At 43.2% G+C, this 16,616-nt stretch overlaps 1 protein-coding gene across 2 annotated transcripts in view; it reads left to right on the plus strand.

The window, feature by feature from the left end:
• Positions 1-16,616, plus strand: part of CLCN2 (chloride voltage-gated channel 2) — a 123,257-nt gene that overhangs the window by 37,194 nt on the left and 69,447 nt on the right. For both annotated transcript variants that reach the window (XM_060767399.2, XM_060767400.2), the window contains exon 2: positions 11,306-11,462. In XM_060767399.2, coding sequence (XP_060623382.1) covers positions 11,306-11,462 — 157 coding nt within the window. The remainder of the gene's footprint in view (positions 1-11,305; positions 11,463-16,616) is intronic.

Below are 16,616 nucleotides of genomic sequence, written 5' to 3' on the forward strand. Positions count from 1 at the left end.
ACTGTGCCACCGGGGGCTTCTTTACAGTTCCATCTATTATTATTATTATTATTATTATTATTATTATTATTATTATTATTATTTCCACTGTTATGAACTCAGAAGTTGATTTTTAGCAACACTTCTCTAGGATACTTCTCTTGGAACACAACTCTGTGATAACTTCCAGGGGAAAATCAATCATAGATTCACTTGGAGGACCTAACAAATCCTTAGAGAGAGTGTTTCCCCTTGGTCAATCTAATTGTCTATGTTCAAAAGCCAGAAAATTGTATGCATGAGTACAATTTTTATGGGAGAGAGTTTCTCCTTTTTTTATCCGCCCTGGAGTTTAAGGCAGGATGTTTTTTCCCAGCTCTATATGGATATCTTCTCTCCAGATTCTAACCAGTCTTGTCCTGCGTAACTTTGCAGATGTTTTTAGGAGAGCAGATGGGAATTCTGATATACTAATCTTAATAGAAGGAGCTCCCGGTAATGCAATGGGTTAAACCCTTGTGCCGGCAGGACTGAAGACCAACTGGTCGGAAGTTTGAATCCGGGGAGAGCATGGATGAGCTCCCTCTGTGCTCCGGCTCCCTATGCAGGGACATGAGAGAAGCCTCCCACAAGGATGGTAAAACATCAAAGCATCCAGGTGTCGCCTGGACAACGTCCTTGCTGACAGCCTATTCTCTCACACCAGAAGCGACTTGCAGTTTCTCAATTTGCTCCTGATACACACACACACACAAACCAAATCTTCATAGAAGAGCCCTCATGGTATAGACTAGGACTCTGGGAGGCCAGGGTTCAAATCCTTACTGCATCATGGAAACCCCACAAATGACCATGGACAAGGCACACACTCTCAGCCTCAGAGGAAAGCAATGGCAAAACCTCCTTTGAATAAATCTTGCCAAGAGAACCCTATAGTAAGGTTGCCATAGGTCAGAGTCAACAGGAAGGCATAAAATAATATTAACAGAAATGTTTCACTGCGATTCACTATTTTCCCTGCTCCTGCGTGTCAGAGAGAGGGACACCCAACAGTTTGGTCAGTTGTTTTAGCCTCTGGGCCTATTGCCAAAATCATATGTTCAAAAGGCAGAAATGTTTTTGGGTAATGGTCAGCAGCCTCTTTTCTGCTTAGTAGGCATGTTCTCACAATATCAAAGCTGAAAGTTATGGTTAGGAAAACTTATCTTTTGAAAGTGGTCAAGCTTAGCTCTAGATTTTTTTTTCATTGCTCCTTCCACCTGTCCTAAGAATAGACAGCCATGCTAGATTATGAAGTCCTGGCTATATATTGAAGACACAGTTTCATAGCTGAAACACATTGTAAAAGAATTACTGCTGTTCCCCTCCTCCTCCTCCTCTCTCCTTCTCCTCCTCCTTTACTCGTCCTTCTTTCATCACAACCTTTCACATTATTACTGCTGTTTTGAGCCATCAATGTTTCATTCATACACACACCCATACACAGAATCACAAAGTTAGAAGAGACCCCAAGGGCCATCCATCCTAGCCCCATACTGCCATATAGGAAAGTACAAGCACAACCCTCTTGGCAAATGCCGATCCAGCCTCCATTTCACAACCTCCTGGAGAAAGAATCTCTCCCCCCCCCCCTCCCCAAGCATCATATTCATTCCACTGCTGAACAGCTCTTACCATCAGGAAGTTTTCCCTATTATTCAGGTGAAATCTCTTTTCCTGCTATTATATCAGACAATTGGGGGGGGGGGGGTGCTTTCCACCCACTAGCTCCCCTTCCTGACATGAGTTCTTTTTACCTGGCACCTGCTGTTTCTACTCTAGAGTAAGAGGGGCTTGGCTGCAGGCACTGGCAGCCATGCACACTTTCTGGGTCTGCCTGAATGCCATGCTACACATGCACTCTGCTTGGAAAGAGAGTGCATGTGTGGTGGGGTGTGCAAGCAGGCCTGGAAAGCATGCAAGCATGCCAGTACCTGCAGCTGAGCACCTCTTACTGTAGAGCAAGAGGCACTCAGCTCCAGGCATGCTCCAGGCCTATCGGCACACCTTGCCACACTTTCCAGGCCTACCTACACACCTCACCACACTCTCTTTGATATCGACAAAGATGGCTGTATCTCCAATGGGGAACTCTTCCAAGTTCTGAAGATGATGGTTGGGAACAATCTCAAAGATACTCAGTTGCAGCAAATCATAGACAAAACCATAATCAATGCAGATAAAGATGGTGATAGAAGGATATCCTTTGAGGAATTCTATGCTGTTGTAGGAGGCTTAGATATTCAGAAAAAGATGGTGGTAGACATGTGACTCTTTAGGACTGCATATGTGGTGGGGCATGCAGGCAGGCTTAGAACGTTCCTGCAGCCGATCTCTGGGACTGCCTGCATTCTCCGCCACACACACACGCTCTTTCCAAGGCAAGGAGGCAAGTTCGGATCCACACGAAAGCAGGCTTTAGTGTCTATCCAAACTTGCCTCCTTGCCTTGGAAAGCAGGCTTTCGTGTCTAGCAGATTTTTGTCTGGAGAGGGGGCTTCTCTTTTCGTGCTTCTGAAGAAAAGGAAGACCTGAAAAAAAAGTAGAAACTAATGTCTAATAACCACATGTCTAATAACCACTAAAACGAAAGCAAGCAGTGGACAATAGAACACATTATGCATGGCCTTTTCCTCTTGAACAATCTTCAAAGGCCTGCTGAAACAAATAAACAATTAGCTTTACCTGCCTAAAGAACGATATGTATAATGGGTGCCAGTCTAACCTCTCAATGAAGGGAGGTCCAAATATAGGAGCAGCCATCAAAAAAGCCCTTTCCTGTGTTGCCCTTAGATGTACAAGAATAGGTTACTTCTGATATCCTGAACCTGAGCCGTATAGGGCTTTGTTGTTCATAACCAGCTCTTTGAATTGTACTGTGAAACAGATTGGCAGCCAGCAGAGCTGTTTCAACAAGGGGATTGTGTGTTCCCTGTATCCAGCCCCTGTTAATCCGTCTGCAGCTCTTTGAGTCAACTCGAGTTTGCAAACACTTTCCAAAGGCAGCAAAACACATTATAGTAATGCAATTCAGCTCATGAGGTGAGAGGGCTGAGGCTGGATCTGTATTGTCATATAATGCAGCTTCAAACTGCATTACATGGTGATGTAGACCTAGCTTGAAGAAGTGGCGGTTATGGGGGGATACTGTTACAAAGAAAATAGTGGAATGGCAGTAAATATACACCAAAGCAATGAGTCTGCCTATATCAGGCATGGGCAAACTTGGGCCCTCCAGGTGTTTTGGACTTCAACTCCCACAATTCCTAACAGCCTACTGGCTGTTAGGAATTGTGGGAGTTGAAGTCCAAAACACCCGGAGGGCCCAAGTTTGCCCATGCCTGATCTATATGATACCAGCACATGTATTGAAGTTCACAGTGAATTTCCACATACTTGTAAATACATCAAAATCTAGTTCACTAGTTTCCAAAAATATCCACACATTGAAAGATTCCTTGTCTATACACAATGTTTATTAAGTTTGTGAAATGTTAGAGTTGGACTTTTGCGTATCTTTGGATTCCTAAGCTTTCTTTCTGCATGCTCAGTTGCAGTGCTGGAAATTCAGAGACTTAAAAGACAATTTCATTTGAGGAGACAGTCCCCTCATTGTATTGTCGAAGACTTCCATGGCCAGAATCACTGGGTTGTTGTAGGTTTTTTCGGGCTATATGGCCATGTTCTAGAGGCATTTTCTCCTGATGTTTCGCCTGCATCTATGGCAAGCATCCTCAGAGGCAGTGAGGTGTGTTGGAACTAGGAAAAAGGGTTTATATATCTGTGGAAAGACCAGGGTGGGACAAAAAACTCTTGTCTGTTGGAGCTAGGTGTGAATGTTTCAACTGGCCACCTTGATTGGCATTTGGTGGTCTGGCAGTTGTTTGGTGTGGCTTGTTGGTGCCTGGGGCAATTTTTGGTTGAGAGGTAATTAGCTGTCCCTGATTGTTTCCTTTCTTTTGTTTTGCTGTTGTAATTTTAGAGTTTTTAAATATTGGTAGCCAGATTTTGTTCATTTTCGTGGTTTCCTTTTTTCTGTTGAAATTGTCTACATGCTTGTGTATTTCAGTGGCTTCTCTGTGTAGTATGACATGGTGGTTGTGAGAGTGGTCCAGCATTTCTGTGTTCCCAAATAATATGCTGTGTCCAGGTTGGTTCATCAGGTGCTCTGCTATGACTGACTTCTCTGGTTGAAGTAGTCTGCAGTGCCTTTCATGTTCCTTGATTTGTGTTTGGGTGTCCACAGCGACTTGTCCACAGCTGCATGGTATACGGTAGACTCCTGCAGAAGTGAGAGGATCATAGAATCATAGAATCAAAGAGTTGGAAGAGACCTCATGGGCCATCCAGTCCAACCCCCTGCCAAGAAGCAGGAATATTGAATTCAAATCACCCCTGACAGATGGCCATCCAGCCTCTGCTTAAAAGCTTCCAAAGAAGGAGCCTCCGCCACACTCCGGGGCAGTTCCACTATCGAACGGCTTTCACAGTCAGGAAGTTCTTCCTCATGTTCAGATGGAATCTCCTCTCTTGTAGTTTGAAGCCATTGTTCCGTGTCCTAGTCTCCAAGGTTCGATTCCAGGGAGCGGCGTGAGCTTCCGCTGTCAGCCCTAGCTTCTGCCAACCTAGCAGTTCAAAAACATGCAAATTTGAGTAGATCAATAGGTACCGCTCCGGCGGGAAGGTAACGGTGCTCCATGCAATCATACTTACCACATGACATTGGAGGTGTCTATGGACAACGCCAGCTCTTCGGCTTAGAAATGGAGATGAGCACCACACCCCAGAGTCAGACATGACTGGACTTAATGTCAGGGGACAACCTTTACCTTTATCATATCTCCTCTCAGCCTTCTCTTCTTCAGGCTAAACATGCCCAGCTCCTTAAGCCGCTCCTCATAGGGCTTGTTCTCCAGACCCTTGATCATTTTAGCCGCCCTCCTCTGGACACATTCCAGCTTGTCAATATCTCTCTTGAATTGTGGTGCCCAGAATTGTACACAATATTTCAGGTGTGGTCAGGTGGATCCCTCTTGTCTTTTGCTGAACGTAGCATTTGTCGGATTTTCTTGCTTCCCTGTTGCCATGTTGCTGCCACTAGAACCAAATCAATGTCTTCACATGATTCCCTTTATTCTCAATTGTAAATAGAAGGACTAAAGATTTCAGTTTTTATTGGGAGAGGATTAAAGTTCAGATTTACTTTTCATGCATATACAACTAAAGATCTTCCTCTCTCCACGACATTCCCCGTCCTTATGTCTTTCTGGAGGATGACCGGGTCCTTAAGTGAGGAAGATACAGGGATGGGTCAAGGCAAAGCAAACAGAGAAGGCTGAAGGCAGAAAAATCCGCATCCAGAACAATGCTGGGCAGATAAGGAGGCAGGCGGGCGGATGGTGGATCAATAGCCATTGTTTCCCCAGTGCAATGCTTCACCCAGCACAGAGACCGGAAATAAGCCAGTCCTCCCAGCTGGAACTCGTTGGCACTGGGGACAGCAACACTCCAACCAGCCTGACGTAAGGATAGCCTGGGCAGCGGAGATGGGTCGGATCAGGCCAGGCTGAGTGCCTGCCCTGTAAAGCGAGGAGGAGGGAATTAAACAAGAGATGAATGGGCATCAAGTCAGCTCCCACCCAGCTCAGTGTTATCTGCTCATACACACAGACTAGACTCCTAGAATCATAGAATCAAAGAGTTGGAAAAGACCTCATGGGCCATCCAGTCCAACCCCCTGCCAAGAAGCAGGAATATTGCATTCAAATCACACTTGACAGATGGCCATCCGGCCTCTGTTTAAAAGCTTCCAAAGAAGGAGCCTCCACCATACTCTGGGGCAGAGAGTTCCACTGCTGAACGGCTCTCACAGCCAAGTTCTTCCTCATGTTCAGATGGAATCTCCTCTCTTGTAGTTTGAAGCCATTGTTCCGCGTCCTAGTCTCCAAGGAAGCAGAAAACAAGCTTGCTCCCTCCTCCCTGTGGCTTTTTCTCACATATTTATACATGGCTATCATATCTCCTCTCAGCCTTCTCTTCTTCAGGCTAAACATGCCCAGCTCCTTAAGCCGCTCCTCATAGGGCTTGTTCTCCAGACCCTTGATCATTTTAGTCGCTTCCTCTGGACGCATTCCAGTTTGTCAACATCTCTCTTCAATTGTGGTGCCCAGAATTGGACACAGTATTCCAGGTGTGGTCTAACCAAAGCAGAATGGAGGGGTAGCATGACTTCCCTAGATCTAGACACTATGCTCCTATTGATGCAGGCCAAAATCCCATTGGCTTTTTTTTTGCTGCCACATCACATTGTTGGCTCATGTTTAACTTGTTGTCCATGAGGACTCCAAGATCTTTTTCACACGTACTGCTCTCAAGCCAGGCATTGTCCCCCATTCTGTATCTTTGCATTTCTTTTTTTTCTTTCTAACTGGAGTATCTTGCTATCTCCTATGATGCTGCTTAGAGTTGCATTAGCTTTTTTTAGCTTCCGCATCATGCTGTTGACTCACATTTCACTTGCTGCCCACTAAACCTCCTATAGATCCTTTTCACATGGACTGTTTTCAAGCCAGGTGTCACCCATCCTTTACCTGAGCGTTTCATTTTTATTGCCTTAGGTGTAGTACTGTACATACCTCCTTGCGGAAATTCATTTTGTTAGTTTTGATCCAGTTCTCTAATCTGCTACAGTTTTGAATAGCCTGAAGAGAACCTACATTGGTGTCATTCATCTGTTTATAATTGTTCTTATTTGGTTCTTATTTGTTTTTAAAGGTCTAATTTATGTATTTTATAACTCAATTTTAAAATGTTGTTTTATTTGTTCATTGTTGAAGGCATAAAATATCTGCCTGGTTGTTAAGCCGCCTTGAGTCACCTCTGGGCTAGAGAACGGCGGAGTAGAAATGTTGTAAATACATAAATAAATGGTCCATCCAAAGGGATTCTTAAAAAGTGTCCAGTTTGCCAAACTTTTTGTTATGGGTCAAGAACTGAAAACGTGTTGTCGAAGGCTTTCATGACTCAAATCACTGGGTTGCTGTGAGTTTTCTGGGCTGTATGGGCATGTTCCAGAAGCATTCTCTCCTGATGTTTCACCCACATCTATGACAGGCAACCTCAGAGGATGCCTGCCATAGAAGTTGGTGAAACATCAGGAAACATCAGGAAACATCAGTTGGTGAAACATCAGGAAAGAATGCTTCTGGAACATGGCCATACAGCCCAGAAAACTCACCACAACCCAAGAACTGAAAAGTTTCACTGCATCCCCCCTCTCCAATTGGTGCAAACTCCAATTTGTTTCCAGCTGTTCTTTCTGGCAAAAGCAGCAGCAACCTAAAAAAAACTTTCTGGCCATCCTTTGCTTTGCTACAGCTGAATGCATCCTTAGGGAATGCTAAGGAAGAGGAGAAAGGAGCTCCAGTCAGAGAAGGGAAGCCAAGCTGGAAAGGAGAAAAAAATAAGATTAAGAATGACACGGGGGGGGGGGGGGGGAGGATCTGAGCCCTCTGTTCAGCTGCAGGAAAGTCCAACCAATTCTTCTGCTTCGGTTTTGCTGATCACAAAAAAATAAATTTAAAGATTGTCCTGCAAAAGTCAGCGCACCTTGGATGTGCTCTGTGCCAATCAGCCAGTGGGTCCAAAGCTCCTTGGACAGCATTTCTCACTCAAGGGGTCGAGACCCCTGTGGTGGGGGGTGGTGAGAAGGGTGTCAAAGGGGTCACCAAAACCATCAGATAACACAGTATTTTCTGTTGGTCATGGGGGTTCTGTGTGGGAAATTTGGGACAATTCTATCATTGTTGGGGTTCAAAATGCTCCTTGATTGTAGGTGAACTATAAATCCCAACAACTACAACTCCCAAATGTCATCTATTTCCCCCAAACTCCACCAGTATTCACATTGGGTATAATGAGTATTTGTGCCAAGTTTGATTCATATCCATAATTGTTTGAGTCAACAGTGCTCTCTGTATGTAGGTGAACTACTACCCCAAAATGCCCACCAAACCCTTGCAGAATTTCCTTTTGGTCATGGGAGTTCTGTATGCCAAGTTTGGTTCAATTCCATTGTTGGTTCTGAATGCTCTCTGGTTGTAGGTGAACTATAAATCCCAGCAACTGCAACTCCCAAATGACAAAATCAATCCCCCAACCCCACAGTATTCAAATTTGGGCGTATCAGGTATTTGTGCCAAATTTGGTCCAGTGAATGAAAAAAAAAACATCCTGCATATCAGATATTTACATTAAATGCATAGCAGTAGCAAAATTACAATTATGAATTAGCAACAAAAATAATTTTATGGTTGGGGGGTCAACACAACATGAGGATCTATATTAAGGGGTTGCGGCATTAGGAAGGTTAAGAAACACTGTATTTGTACATGGCAGGCATCAAAACAAAATATTGCATTTCTGCCTCAAATGCCTTGTAGGTGCCCAAGAAGGCCCCAAAACATGATGAGAATGTCCCAGTATCTTCTAGAGTAGTGGTTCTCAACCTGTGGGTCTCCAGGTGTTTTGGCCTATCCCTCCAGAAATCCCAGCTGTTTACCAGCTGTTAGGATTTCTGGAGGTGAAGCCCAAAACTTCTGGGGACCCAGCAGGCTGAGAACCAGTGGTCTAGGGGATGCTTGGACTTCAGAACGATTCCACTGAAATGTTAGTAATACCTAATATTAGGGAGCCCCTGGTGGTGCAGTGGGTTAAACCCCTGTGCCGGCAGGACTGAAAACTAACAGGTCGTAGGTTCAAATCCGAGGAGAGGTGGATGAGCTCCCTCTATCAAATCCAGCTCCTCATGTGGGGACATGAGAGAAGCCTCCCACAAGGATGATAAAAACATCAAATCATCCAGGCATCCCCTGGGCAACGTCCTTGCAGACGGCCAATTCTCTCACACCAGAAGCGACTTGCAGTTTCTCAAGTTGCTCCTGACATGACAAAAAAGGGTAAAAACAATGGTACATGCAGCTTGGGAGTATGATGGAGTCTCCTTCTCAGGAGGCTTTTAAACAGAAGCTGGATGGCCATCTGTCAGGAGTGCTTTGATGGCATCTTCCTGCATGAATAGGGTAAGACTGGATAACCCTTGGAGTTTCTTCCAGTTCTATGATTCTATGAGAGAAACATTAGTAATGAATTATATCCCTAATAGTGTGTTCAGCCTATCTGTTCTTGGGCAGAACGTTGCACCAGATGGCCTCTGGAAGTCCCCTTTCATCCCTTGGATGCTCCAGCATGTACTGTTAAACAGGAAAGGCATCACTGAAGGGTCAGTAGTTGCATTCAGGCGATCCTTTTAGATCCTGCCAAGGAGTTAAGTGCCTGGCTTCCGTTCCTTTCCTTCTTCTCCAGGCTCAGAATACCAAAGAGCCAGGAGAAGTTAGCAAGGCAGGTGCTGTGTGTTTTTGTGTGTGTGGGCACATGTGCTTTGGGGTGGGGGAGACTAATAGGAAGCTTAAAGTAGTGGGGAGACATCCTTGTATGGAAGGAAAGCTGTAAGTTGAATGACTTTGGAAGTGCAGCCTATGCATCCCAGTTCAAGAGTCAGGGTGGCTTACAGCAGTCAAAACAGACATAGCTCAAAATTCACAGCACACACAACTAAAAAATAATAATGTGAAAAAAATAATAAAACCAGTTGAAAGCATAAAAACAGTATTTAAAAATTAAAAACATCCCAGGATAATTGAAATAAGCAAAACACATGAAGTAAGATGACCAGGATGCATCTACAGTGAAGAATTAATGCAGGTTGGCACTTCTGTGTCTGCCATGGCTCAATGCTATGAAATGATGGGAGTTGTAGCTTTGTAAGGTCTTCAGCCTTCCCTGCACAGAGTGCTCATGCTGTTGCCAAAATACAAATCACGTGATTCCATAACATTGAACAATGGGAGGTAAAGTGGTGTCAAACTGCACTAATTCTGCAGTGTAGATACACCCCAGGTTAAATCAGGCTGAAATGGTTCTAACCCTCTTATGTGCACACGGTGGCACAATGGGTTAAACAATTGTGCCGACAGGACCAAAAGGAGAGCATGGATGAGCTCCCTCTGTCAGCTCCAGCTCCCACAAGGGAGAAGCCTCCCACAAGGATGGTAAAACATTAAAAAAACAACATCCGGGCGTCCCCTGGGCAACGTCCTTGCGGACGGCTAATTCTCTCACACCAGAAGCGACTTGCAGTTTCTCAAGTCGCTCCAGGCATGAAAAAAAAGGTGCACACTTTAAAAATTACTAAGTTTGGCCTCAGGGGCTTTGATGAAAAGCCAAGTTGTAACTTGGTGTCTAAAGAAGATCAACAAAGTAGGCCTTTGCTCAGTGTTTGCTAGGTTCTCCCAGAAATTCTATGCTATGCTTCCACCAGAAGTTATTGTAAGGTCTTATTGGAGGACCCAGAAAATTTCTAGAAAGGATATCTCTTTAGGATTTTCTCTGTCTTCTATGGTTACATCCAATTGAGGACATTCGTTTCAATAAGGTTCGCTATTGTCTATGGTTTCCTGTTTCTACAGTAAGTTCAAGAATATATCTTTCATGATACTATATAATGAGAAGCACTCCTGCAAGTAATAAGGTTCCAGGTCATTTAAGACATTGAATATCATTATCTCACCTTGAATTCAGATATTGCAGCCCCTTTATGGCTGATGTTATATGTTGACTATAAAATAGTATTGGAAATCCTATAAAGCAGTCAGTTTGAACTGAATTATTATTATTATTATTATTATTATTATTATTATTATTATTATTATTATCATCTTTATTTGTACCCCAATAGCATCTCCTGAAGGATTCGATGCGGCTTACAAAGGCCAAGGCCTCAATAACACAACAATACAACAATACACATGCACCACAACTCTAAATAGCTGATGTTGTGCATGTCATAGGGAGCAAGGCATCCCTCAAACCCTTTTCTCTCGTCCTCCCCAGATCCTAAATGTGAATGTGAACAGAGAGTCTGGTGGCTCCCATATCACTGGGGTAGTGAATCTACTCCATTTTTGAGCTCATACCTTGAAGGAACTATCCATGGTGCTGAATCTGTCTTTGTGATAGGGAATAACACCATAGTCAGCTCCCTGAAGGCAGATTCCACCCAGAAGAAGTTATTCCTGCTCACCTTTGAATTTCCCTATGTCACTGGGCCTTGGACCACTATTTGCACTATCCTGCAAGAGAAATATGGATGATATTCCTTCTCAGATGACCCATCCTCTCCTTCTTTGCCAGGCAGTGCCCTTGACCTGTCTTTGTTGCCTCCTTGCCAGATGTATGGCCGCTACACTCAGGACTTAGGAGCCTTCGCCAAGGATGAAGCGGCACGCATCCGGCTGCAGCAGGAACGCTGGAAACCATCTAAGAAAGAGCGACTGAGGCCCTCGGAGCTGTTGGAGTATGACCAGAGCCGCTGCACACGCTGCCGAAGTAAGGAGTCTGCCATATATTGCAGGGGGAGAGGAGGATATATGTGTGCTGGTCATTATCCAGATTGAATATCCCTTATCTGAAGCGCTTGGATTTTGGAAAACCTGTTATACATAAACAGGCAGTCCTCCAAGACAGGTTCTAAAGTTGAATTTGTATATAAGTCAGAACAGGTGTGTGTGTGTGTGTGTGTGTATGTATGTGTATGTGTGTGTGTATATATATATATATATATATATATATATATATATATATATATATATACATACATACATACATACACACACACACACACACACACACCACACACACATCACACACACCCATACACACACACACCCTTTGGATAGCATAGGGAAGGGTTAACACCCCTGTGGTGATCGTTTTGCTGTCTGTGCCCCTTTACAGATGATTTCACTTCACTTTCTGTCCCTTTGAGAATTGGATTTTGAAACATTTGGCTTGTTGTGGAAACAAGGCTTAGCAATAAAGCTTTGTTGCTTATGTTTTGGTTTTATTTTGCTTTAATATGTTGTCTAGGCTTGGCCTCATGTAAGCCGCCCCGAGTCCCCGTTGGGGAGATGATGGTGGGGTATAAATAAAGATTATTATTATTATTATTATTATTATTATTATTATTATTATTCAGTGGAAACACCTTTTCCCCATGATAATAACTTTTTCAAAAGTAAATTTCCCTCTGAAATTTCTCTCACTTCCTGTTGTCTCATCCCTGTTCTAAACTATGAGTTGTTTGTAAGTCGGATGTTTGTAACTCGGAGACACATAATGAGACATCTTGGAGATGGGACCCGTGTCTAAACACAAAATTTGTGTGTGTTTCATATATACTTTGTACACATAGCCACATAAAATATTTTAAAATAGTTGTGTGGATGTTGCAAAGTTTTGGTGCCTTGCAAGCAAAGGTGTCACTATCTCAGTCACCCATGTGAACACTTGGAGTTTTGGAGTGTTTTAAATTTGGGGATTCCGAATAAAAGATGCTCAATTTGTAATATTATCTCTTTTAAAAATCTGTGATTATTAAGTGTGGCTAGCTTTTTTGAATAAGACAGGTGACCAAATCCATGCTCAGCCTATCATGATGAATCTGTGTATGTACAAACTGCATGTGAGTATGTATCATATATAAGTGTAAAAAGGGGGAAAGTTACAGAAGTTAACAGCACAATTATATAATGAGACTTCAGCATTCAAGGTTGTTTTTGTCATCTAAAGCAAAGGAATCACTACATATAAAATGAGAGAAATTAAATCTGTTTTTCATATACACACAAAATATGTAAGATTGCTCCATCATATATATGTGGATGTGCAAGTCTATATTTCTATATCTATAGTTATATCTAGGGCTCCCTAGTGGCACAGCAGGTTAAACTGCTGAGCTGCTGAACTTGCTGACCAAAAAGTCAGTGGTTCAAATCCAGGGAGTGGGGTGAGCTCCCGCTGTTAGCCCCAACTTCTGCCAATCTAGCAGTTTGAAAATATTAAAATGTGAGTAGATCAATAGGTACCGCTTCTGCTGGAAGGTAATGGCACTCTATGCAGTCGTGCTGGCCACATGACCTTGGAGGTGTCTACGGATAATGCTGGCTCTTTGGATTAGAAATGGGGATGAGCATCACCCCCCAGAGTCGGACACAACTAGACTTAATGTCAAGGGGAAACCTTTACCTTTATATTTATATCTAAATATTAAACACAAGAAATGTATAACAATTTGTGATATGCATAAATACTTTACAGCTATCATAACAATTTACAAGGCTCTCTGTGGGATTCCAAAGGTTGTACTCTAAACAATAAGTATATCCAGGATCCAACTCAAATTGGGACAAGCATGTTCCAGATACACAGAACTCAAGCAACGCAACTCATATTGCTGACTCCACTTCTGAAGTTGTCTGGAGGAAAAGAAATGCCTGTTTGCCTCAGGCCATTCCCATGGCACTTGTTTACCAGAGGGCTGAGCAAAACATAAGCAAAATAACATCTTAGCCTTTTGGACTCATTCTCGATCCCTGATAAGTCTTACATGGGGAAACATCCAGCTGGTAGAAGCTTTCAACAGTAGAATGGAATGACATGAAGGATGGTTGTACTCTTGTTTACTGAGGTTTGCAAACAAAACCTGGATGCTTTAGTTTTGCCTTTCCTACTCTGGTAGTAGGTTGGATTGGACCATCCTTTGGGATGCCTTTCAGTTCCATAATTCTATTAGTCTTTGCACATTTGTTTTTCCTTGCACCTCTCTTTTCAAGGCTCCTTCTTCTTACCTCCCTTGGGTTCTATCTTCCTCTTCTTCCATCTCCCTTTTGAAGAAAGGGCCTCCAGCAACTTCTAACAATAGGCAGAGTATTTGTGCCCTTTGCTTGACCAGCACAAGTTCTCTGTCTAAATCCTAGGCATAAATAAAACAAGCAAAGCCTTTGAGCCAGCAGGATATACGATTTCATGCTTCTCTTTATTGGGCGCAAGGAGGAACACAAGGTTGGAAACATTTTATCCCAGTGTCTCCAGAGTTGGATGATTTGCCCCCAAAATCATTAGAATTCACAAACATTCTGTGACTTTAAGAGGAGCCAATTTTGAAGACAGGATACTTTTAAAAATGACTACAGCGGGACTATTTTACTTTGGACATATCATTTTTTTTGTCATGTCAGGAGTGACTTGAGGGACTGCAAGTCGCTTCTGGTGTGAGAGAATTGGCCATCTGCAAGGACATTGCCCAGGGGATGCCCAGATGATTTGATGTTTTTATCATCCTTGTGGGAGGCTTCTCTCATGTCCCCGCATGAGGAGCTGGAGCTGATAGAGGGAGCTCATCCGCCTCTCCCCGGATTTGAACCTGCGACCTGTCGGTCTTCAGTCCTGCCGGCACAGGGGTTTAACCCACTGCGCCACTGGGGGCTCCTGGACATATCATGAGATGAGATGACTCATTGGAAAAGATGATCATATTCAGTAGAATGGAAGGCAAGGCAGTTAGGAGGAAAGGAAAACCGCGTTGCAAGTGGATGGATTTCAGTAAAAGAAGCCACAGTCCCGAGTTTGCAAGACCTGAGCACTGTTATTCATGCCCAAGAGGTCTCTTGCACATCGTGTTGCCATAAGCCAAAGCTAACCTGGCAGCAAATAGCATCAACAAACTCTAAAGAAACAGACTTCGCAGGTTATTTTCCACCTGCTGGGAACTGATTGATTTGATTTAGCTAGATTCATGTCTCATCCTTCCGCATAACAGCTCAAGGTAGATGAATGAGGGGGTTGCAAAATCAATACTTCCATGTACACAAACTGCCAGCTTCCATCTACAGAAATCTAACAAGGGAATTGAGAACTCAAATGAATAACAACAACAACAACAACAACAACAACAACAACAACAACAGGTGCCACCTTGTTAGCGGAGGGGCTTAACAGCTGAGAATTGTGTTGGCAGTAGTGCAAACTACCAGTAGGTACAACCAAGCCAGTAGGTGCATCCAACCCATTTAAATATGGTGAAACAAACTCTAAAGAACTCTATACTGGCTCTGTCAGGATAATAAGGACCATGACAAGTGCTTCTCTTGGGCACCCATCAACAAGTGGGCTACAGGAACCAAGACCTGCTGCTGAGTGACCATGGCATGGGCCTATAGGGCAACTGGAAGTAAAACAACTACAAAAGAGACAGACATTTTCAGTGTCACAGAATTGACCTGTCATGAACTGCTATTATAAATCGGAACCCCAAAGATGTGGTTACCAAAAATGGATGTACCATCTGTGGAAACTTGAATATCCAGATTCAATTGTAACTGAACAGAGGCTTGCTGATCAGAGAAGATACATCATTGGGAACTGGTGGGTTCACAAGCCCGAAAAGGTTACAGAGAATGAACACATCAAACTGCTTTGGGACTTCCAAATTCAGACTGATAGAATTTTGGAGCACAATACTCCTGACCTCACAATCGTGTTAAAAAAACAAAGTATGGATCATTGATGTTGCAATCCCAGACGACACCAGAATTGATGAGAAGCAACTGGAAAAGCTGACACAATACAAGGATTTAAGGATCTAATTGCAAAGACTCTGACACAAGCCAGTAAAGGTGGTCCCAGTGGTGATTGGCACACTGGGTGCAGTGCCTAAAGATCTTGGCTTGCACTTAAAAACAATGGGCACTAACAAAATCACCATCTGTCAGCTGCAAAAGGCCACCCTACTAAGATCTGCATACATTATTTCCCGATACATCACATAGTCCTAAACACTTGGGAAATGTCTGTGTGATCCAGCACAACAGCCAGCACAGTGACCTTGTTTGCTGTGTACTAATCTTTTTGTGTATCTAATAACAAGAACAACAACAATAACAACAACAATAATAATTACATGTCTTTAATTTAAAAAATGATCCTGTGAATTGCTGCATAGATGTGCATAATATACATGGACTGTCCAAGAATTTGTGGACAAAAGGAACAGCTTGATGAGGCTGTGTGTATCTTTAAGAGACACATGTGTTATAGGAAAAAAAGAAAAGAAGCAAGCACAGGGCTGCTGTTTTGGTGTTTGGACTAGGCTGATGTAACCCAGTCCAGAGCATGGGAATGTTGCCTTTGATAGACTACAGCTCCCAGAATCCCACAACCAACATGGTCACTGTCTGGGTTCATTGGAGGATTCTGGGAGTTATAGCATAAAAATTCTGCCACAAAGCCAGAAGCCTAAGCTTCTATGTCCTGGTTCTGTCCCATTGCATGCCAGAACAATGCACATGCTAGGCACATTTTAGGAGGTAGCATCAAATTTCCACCTCTGCCCTAGGTTGACAAAGTGGTCTCAGACTGCATTAATTCTGTAGTGTAGATGCACCCCCAAGAGCATTTCTACCTTTTTTTTTTTTGTCTAATCTTGTTCATCTATTCATGGCTAACTGGTCCTATAATCTGTCAGCACATTAGAAGGAAGTCTAGCAAGAACAATATCATGGTGTGCTGTTCATAGAATTTGCAAAACCAACTTTCTTTCTCTCTTTTCTTTCTTTCTTAGGACTACAAGTCCTAGGACTTCAGGAATTATAGCCCCATGAAAACTGGTTTTAACCGCCAATATTTCTGGCACTTTTGAATCAT

This window comes from Anolis sagrei, chromosome 3 (genome assembly GCF_037176765.1).
Source record: "Anolis sagrei isolate rAnoSag1 chromosome 3, rAnoSag1.mat, whole genome shotgun sequence".
NCBI classification, from domain to species: Eukaryota; Metazoa; Chordata; class Lepidosauria; order Squamata; family Dactyloidae; genus Anolis; species Anolis sagrei.